At 46.3% G+C, this 8224-nt stretch overlaps 1 protein-coding gene across 1 annotated transcript in view; it reads left to right on the forward strand.

Moving 5' to 3' along the window:
• LOC115105278 (rap guanine nucleotide exchange factor 6-like) overlaps positions 1-6219 on the forward strand; it is a 131803-nt gene extending 125584 nt beyond the window's left edge. Inside the window, 2 exon segments of the mRNA XM_029627105.2 lie at positions 923-1213; positions 1668-6219. Coding sequence (XP_029482965.2) covers positions 923-1213; positions 1668-1690 — 314 coding nt within the window. The 3' untranslated portion in view covers positions 1691-6219.
• Positions 6220-8224: the final 2005 nt, after the last annotated feature.

The following is an 8224-nucleotide window of genomic DNA, read 5'->3' on the forward strand; positions in this document are numbered from 1 at the left end:
GATGGACAGAAGGATTAAAAAGAGAAGTGCAGTACTGTACAGTACGGGCCAAATCTGCTGCTGCCATTTATCTCACCCGCCACGCCTAAGTATCTCTTTATGTGAGTGGTTTAGTTGCTACATGGTGCTGGTGAAACATCTCATTGATTTATTTTCTCCATTTTTGTTTCTTTTCTCCCTCTTTCCCTTCCTCCCCCATTCATCCACCGTCACCCCCCCTCCCGTCTCCTCCCCCATTCATCCACCTACTCCTCTCCCATTCATCCACCGTCACCCCCCCTCCCGTCTCCTCCCCCATTCATCCACCTACTCCTCTCCCATTCATCCACCGTCACCCCCTCCCGTCTCCTCCCCCATTCATCCACCTACTCCTCTCCCATTCATCCACCGGCACACCCCCTCCCGTCTCCTCCCCCATTCATCCACCTACTCCTCTCCCATTCATCCACCGGCACACCCCCTCCCGTCTCCTCCCCATTCATCCACCGGCACACACCCCTCCCGTCTCCTCCCCCATTCATCCACCGGCACACCCCCTCCCGTCTCCTCCCCCATTCATCCACCGGCACACACCCCTCCTGTCTCCTCCCCCATTCATCCACCGGCACACCCCCCCTCCCGTCTCCTCCCCCATTCATCCACCGGTACACACCCCTCCCGTCTCCTCCCCCATTCATCCACCGGTACACACCCCTCCCGTCTCCTCCCCCATTCATCCACCGGCACACACCCCTCCCGTCTCCTCCCCCATTCATCCACCGTCACACACCCTCCCCCTCCTCCCCCATTCATCCACCGTCACACACCCCTCCCCCCGTCTCCTCCCCCATTCATCCACCGTCACACACCCCTCCCCCCGTCTCCTCCCCATTCATCCACCGTCACACCCCCTCCCGTCTCCTCCCCCATTCCCGGCGGCCAGTGTACTGTGTAACCTCCCCCACCAAGGACGATAGGTACAGGGGGCCTCCCCCCACCCCTCCGGGATACCAGGGCCTCACCCTGGTCGATGGACAGGATGGAGCTCCCCTGCGACCGTCCCACTTGCGGCCGCCTGACTATAGCGTGGCTCTGCAGAGGTCTAAGCTGCTACAGAGCCCCGGAGGCCTGGTGGAGGCCCGGAGACTGGGGGTGAACCTCCTCCACCACGAATCCCAGAGCCAGTCCCGGCCGGCCAGCGTCTGCCTTCAGGGCCTAGGGGATAGTGAGGATGGTACGTGGAGAACGACAGAGACCAGCCCCAGCCAAGGTTAACATGGAGGACTATAGCGCCGGCCATGTCGTACTAGACTAGACTATAGCTCAGGGGTCTATGTGATGCTGCTGGAGTGCTTTAGTTACTTTACTGTCAGAGTTGGGTTCCTGGCAGATGGTTCACCATTGAAGGGCTCAGATGTGGATGTACCTGGCCTACTGTTCATGCTATCTGTAATCTGAGTCTCAGCTTCTTGGTTCTTCTCTGTCTTATCAAAAATAAAAAAAGAAGACGTCACAGTATAGAACGGTAGTATTTCTCATGTTTCTGGTCAAACTAGAGTGACACAATCTCATGCGAGCCGCTAAGTTAGCCTGTTATAGTGTCTATGATACCGCTGTAAGATCCTCCTTTTGTCTGGAATCATTGTGTCAGTTATGGGTTTAACTCTCTCCTCTCTGGTCTGTTGCAGATGAGCAGGTGTCAGCGGTGTAGAGCTGGCTGGACGCCTGAACGGACACTGCAGGCCGTTGGAGAGGGAGGGAGGGGTGGTCTAAGCTACAGCAGCTTCCTTGCTGCCTCTCCTCTGGGTTCACGCCCCTCTCTAGTCCCTCCCCGGCTCGGCTGACAGCTGCTCAATGCTAAACCAACGACGCCCCACAGAACTTGTACAATCAACTGTTTTACTCCATTTTAAAATTGGTTTAGAAGCTCCCACGTTTTTAGACTCCCACACCCCTGAAACATAACTGTATACAGACTGAGATGTGGTGTGACGTCGCGGCATATGGCTCAGGCGTTTGGGGACGCTGTGCTGAGGATGAAGAAGGGATGGACGATGCCCGCTGATGTCTTTTTTACAGTACCTCCATTTGCTTTTGTGCTCTCTTGTCCCGGGTGTTTTAAATGAGTTTTTCCTCAGTCGTTGCTTGAAAGTGTTTTTCTTTTTTTGCTTGAAGCTCTGTTTTAAATGGCATGTGAACACAAGTTATATGAGAATATCCAGGAAGGGAGAAAATCGGAACAATCATTTTTCTTCTCGTTAGTTGATGAAGCAGAGATCAAGCAGGCTGCAGAAACTCTCCACAAATACTTTTATTGTGAGGGTGAGTGAGTGAGTGAGGGGCAGTGAGTGAGTGAGTGAGGGGCAGTGAGTGAGTGAGTGAGTGAGGGGCAGTGAGTGAGTGAGTGAGGGGCAGTGAGTGAGTGAGTGAGTGAGTGAGTGAGTGAGTGAGGGGCAGTGAGTGAGTGAGTGAGTGAGTGGCAGTGAGTGAGTGAGTGAGTGAGTGAGTGAGGGGCAGTGAGTGAGTGAGTGAGTGAGTGAGGGGCAGTGAGTGAGTGAGTGAGTGAGGGGCAGTGAGTGAGTGAGTGAGGGGCAGTGAGTGAGTGAGGGGCAGTGAGTGAGTGAGGGGCAGTGAGTGAGTGAGTGAGGGGCAGTGAGTGAGTGAGGGGAAGCGAGTGAGTGGGTGAGGGCAAGTGAGTGAGGTGAGTGCGCGTCTCATGCCATTGTGTATGAGGCACCCTCATCCATTGAGGCTCTCTCTCTTGTTAACTCTTGTCTTGTGAACCCACAGTAACATGAGGTACTTTAGTGTCATGCTGCCACGTCTATGTTTAATAAATGATTTTATAAGTTGTTTTTAATGAGTTGACGAACAAAAAGGCTCACTGCTGTAAAATAGCACAACATGTTACTTTATTGCAGTACAGTAAAACAATGTATTAGCACTGTACAAACATTAGAGTTGGCAAGCGTTAAATGCTAGGCATGCAGCCAAAAGCCCAAGTTGTTTACAAAGATGCTTACAAACTTGTTTACAGTGTTTGTTTGTTTGTTAGACTAACAGTTGTCTATTAAATTACAGGCTAAAATGTAAAAACATGATGATTTCAGGTTAATTTGACATGTAAAGTCTTTTTGTATGCGATAGGAATATGTGGATGCAGCATAAACAACACATTTGTTGTGTTTTTGTTTTAATGTACCTCTTCCGTCTTGGCTATTAAGTGTGTGATCTATCCCATTCTTGTTTAATAGTCAGGGCAACAAAAGAAAAAGCAACGCTCGTCAAGGCAAAATGTATTTAAACGCCAGGTTTGCAATGAGTCTACATTCCTTGTTCAAAATATAGCTACACTTTGGAAAAAGAGTACATTTTTGTAGGGTATTTGAAAGAATTTGCTTTCATTGTTTGGTCTTATTGCAAGCGAAGGCTAATTATTTGTACAGTCTGAACAGGTTTTACCCTCTAGGGTTGAGGGTTAAACTGCAGAATGGTATTGTAATTATGGATATAACTGGAGTTTCTCATTTAGATCCATTTTCTTTGGCTGTTTGTACGTGATGCTTGTTTCAGTTTTATTTGCCGTACAAAGACTTGAAAATATTAATGGCGATATATACCGTGCGTATATAAATGTATACATATATTTTTGGTTTGTCATAAATGAATGTTACTGATCATGTATAGATGAACAGAGAGTCCTCTATAAAGACTATTTTTAATATTTTGTTATAATGAAATCCAAGATTGTGATTCCCCCTTTTCTGTCATTGGGCAGGAATCTTTTAAGGATTTTTTTTCTCCCTCTTTGTTTTGCTGCCATCTCTGTATATATCTATTTGCTGCTTTGTTTTTGATACGTTGTTGTATAGGTGTTATTGTATGTATTGACTCTGCCGCCCTCACCAGGTTCATTGCAATCACTGTCTCCTTGCCTCACACACCTCGCCTGCGTCCCAAGTGGCACCCTATTCCTTATATAGTACATTACTTTTGACCAGAACCCAGGGCTGTAGTCAACTACATTTGACACAAAAGTAGTGTACTATGTAGGTAACAGAGTGCCATTTGAGATGCAACCCTCCTGACTGAAGGCTTCTGGGTCATTTTGGACAGGCACGTTGCCTATGGCACGGAGATGGACCCAGGTCCATCACTGGCTGTGGCCTAGTTGCCTTCTGCGCTGAAAGAGTTCCCCTGAACATGCCCTAAGCCCCTGCCACCTGCCCCTAAGTAGCCCACACACTGTGAGCAGGGTCACTTTCTGGAGGGGACAACATTCAGTTTCTCCGATAGAGATGTCAGGTGCAGAGCTGACAGTATTCCCTTGTCTACATGATAAAGAAGCACGTCTGTTCTACATAATATATTTCTATCTGGGGGTTCTGTGATGTTGCATCCCACTGAGCGCAACCAGGAGCAGAGCTTTTATCAGTGTCTGCTGCTTTCACACAACTGTGGTAACATCCTCTCTTCCTCAGCGCTGATATCCCTACCCATGTCCCTACAGAGCTGGATGGGTTCGATCATAGAATTACAATGATATTGAATGGTTCTATTCCATTCACCTTTGCACATTCCGCCTCAGAATCATATAAACAATGCAGCACCTACTGCAGTATCATTGGTCACCATCACCTTTGAAGAGAAATCAGAAAAATAGATACACATCTACACTGAGTATACCAAGCATTAGGAACACCTTCCTAAAATACCCCCCCCCCCCCACCCTTTTGCCCTCAGAACAGCCTCAATTCATTCGGTCATGATGGACTCTACAAGGTGTCGAAAGCATTCCACAGGGACGCTGGCCCATGTTGACTCCAATGCTTCCACTAGTTGTCTGGATGTCCTTTGGGTGATGGACCATTCTTGATACACACAGGAAACTGTTGAGCGTGAAAAACCCAGCAGCGTTGCAGTTCTTGACAACAACCGGTGGCTCCTACTGCCATACCCCATTCAAAGGCACTTAAAGCACACATACACAAGCCATGTCTCAAAGTGTAAAAATCCTTTCACTCGTCTCCTCCCCTTCTTTTACACGGATTAAAGTGGATTTAAAAAGTGATATCAATAAGGGATCGTACCTTTCACCTGGATTCACCTGTTCAGTCTGTGTCATGGAAGGAGCAGGTGTTAATGTTTTGTATTCTCAGTGTATATGGGGATATTCCCTCATTTTAAATAAGTTGCCTTATTTAAGTATACAGCTGTAGAACTGTGTAAACGTCAAGACATTTGCTTTACCGTAGACTAGAGAAGTCATCCATTTTTGTCGATGGATGATGATATTGTTCTGACTTGTGTTTTCCCTCTGACTGTGTGGCTTGCCTCTGCATGGCCCGGCTCACTGTGCTCCTCTCTCTGCCATTCAGGTCAGCTGGTCATATTGATCAGGGAACACTTTATTGATTGATGCCAAACCCTACCAATCCTCTGTTTACGCACTACTAGGCTGAGAAATAACATGTGGTGCACATAGGGAAAACTAAAACACCCCCTGTAGTCAATTAGAACAGTTTTGCTTTGAAACGGCGCCTTCTCAATCAGTACGTTCAGTTTACCTGTGTCGAGATTCGATTGGCTGATCACCTTCACCATTGCCGACAGTACTCTGTCCAAGGACTTTATATCGGAATGATATTTTCCCTGCATTCAGTTGAATCCACTCCCAATGTTATAATTCAACCTGTACTATAATCATAACAGTTTTTGGGGCTAAAGCCAATCCCACTCCAGATAGAAGCGATTATGTCACGTTAGTAGGAATTCAACCAAAAGCTAATTCCTGTAAGGTTGCCCCTGACAACACTGGCTTTCTCCGTAGGCGTTATTAAATAAACCGCTCGCTAACCGCTGGCTTCTGGTTCTGTCATATTACCTGGAATGCAATAAGTGAGATGTGAAATGATGTAATGTAACTCAACAAAATTATAGGCATTTAGCAGAACTGCACAATTGTAAGCTTAACTGTAGCAATTGTACTGCACAGTGTCGGTTACAAAGATATGATTTGGTCTGTGGCTTACTTTGGTTGACACTTTTCATAGCTGTTGTAACTTGTGTCTTTTAGAAAGACAATTATTTGCTTGTATGCTTTTTTGTTGTTGTATTTTTACCAGTGATTGTAAATACTTATTATATTTTTGTTTAAGAGAATGTTTAAAAGCAAAAGTTAATTTTTATTTCTCCAAGTCTACTGATATGAATTTGGACAATAATAAACTGTTAAACGTTGTACTTTTTGCCTGTTTGCACCTGCAGGGTATAGCTAATTAAGTGTATGGAAATAATGTGAGCAGCTCACTCTCACCCTTTAGCCTCCTACTCAATCACATCTGAATATTACTCCTAATCAATGCATCATTTTCTCTGTTCAGAGATGTCATTTTGATGTTTGGTATTACAGCATCTAATCTATATTATCTTAATGAGAAAAACAGATCCGCTCAACATCAATGTTGTTATAGTATTTACACGGAGAAAGGCTAACACCAGTGTTTGGAAATCGTCCCTCTTTTTCAAAATGGGCCCCCTCCTGCAATGCTTAATATCTGTTTGGATCAGGTGTTGAGCTGGGAGAAAATCATTTGGAGCGCATGCTGTTTTCAAGGGCAGTCAGTTTTTGAAAGTTTTTTTTTTTTTTTAAGTCATTCACGGTTTATTGCCTGAGTCAGAGGGAGAGGCACGGCGTGTGTGTGGCTCGCTGTGCTCAGTGTTAGTCACACAAGTTGTATTAGTCGTATGTACGGGATACACATAGTATACATCGTTCCATCTCGACAATGCAACAACAACAAGAAATAAAAGATTAGTATACGAACTTGAAGTAAACAGCAGTAGAATAAACATTTTAGCGTGTGTGTGTGTGTGTAGCATGAGTGGAACACCTTCCTAATATTTAGTTGCACCCCCTTTTGCCCTCAGAACAGCCTCAATTCGTCAGGGTATGGACTCTACAAGGTGTTGAAAGCGTTCCACAGGGATGCTGGCCCATGTAGACTCCAAAGCTTCCCAGATGTCCTTTGGGTGGTGGACCGTTCTTACTACACACTGGAAACAAGCACGTCTGTTCTACATAATATTTTTCTATCTGGGGGTTCTGTGATGTTTGCATCCCACTGAGCTCAACCAGGAGCAGAGCTTTTATCAGTGTCTGCTGCTTTCACACAACTGTGGCAACATCCTCTCTTCCTCAGCGCTGATATCCCTACCCATGTCCCTACAGAGCTGGAGGGTTCGATCATAGAATTACAATGATATTGAATGGTTCTATTCCATTCACCTTTGCACATTCCTCCTCAGAATCCTATAAACAATACAGCACCTACTGCAGTATCATTGTTCACCATCACCTTTGAAGAGAAATCAGAAAAATAGATATACATCTACACTGAGTATACCAAGCATTAGGAACACCTTCCTAAAATAGCCCCCTTTTGCCCTCAGAACAGCCTCAATTCATTCGGTCATGATGGACTCTACAAGGTGTCGAAAGCATTCCACAGGGACGCTGGCCCATGTTGACTCCAATGCTTCCACAAGTTGTCTGGATGTCCTTTGGGTGATGGACCATTCTTGATACACACAGGAAACAGTTGAGCGTGAAAAACCCAGCAGCGTTGCAGTTCTTGACACACTCAAACCAGTGAGCCTGGCACTTACTACCATACCCCTTTCAACGGGACTTAAGTCTTTTGTCTTGCCCATTAACCCTCTGAATGGCACACATGCACAATCCATGTCTCAAGGCTTAAAAATCCTTTAACCTGTCTCCTGCCCTTCATTTACACTGATTGAAGAGGATTTAGCAGGTGACGTCAATAAGGGATTATAGCTTTCACCTGGATTCACCTGGTCAGTCTATGTCATGGAAAGAGCAGGTGTTCCTAATGTTCTGTACACTCAGTGTGGGTGTGTGCATGTGTGGAGAATCAGAGCAGGTGGTCACTCCAGTTCAAGTGTTCAGCAGTCTGATGGCTTGTATATGATAACAGGCTCAGAGAGTTTCTATCAGACCTCATGCTCCGATACCGTCTGCCCAACGATAAGGGAGAGAACAGCTCGTGGCTGGGGTGTGTGGGGTCTTTGATGATGCTGCATGCCTTCCTCATGCACCGTTTCAAGTAGATGTCCTGGATGGGTGGGAGCACCATCCCAGTGGTGTACTGGGCCGTCTTCACCACCCGCTGGAGGGCCTTGCAATTCCCATACCAGGCCGTGATACAACCGGTCAGGACGC

Source organism: Oncorhynchus nerka, linkage group LG22 (assembly GCF_034236695.1).
Source record: "Oncorhynchus nerka isolate Pitt River linkage group LG22, Oner_Uvic_2.0, whole genome shotgun sequence".
Lineage (NCBI taxonomy): Eukaryota > Metazoa > Chordata > Actinopteri > Salmoniformes > Salmonidae > Oncorhynchus > Oncorhynchus nerka.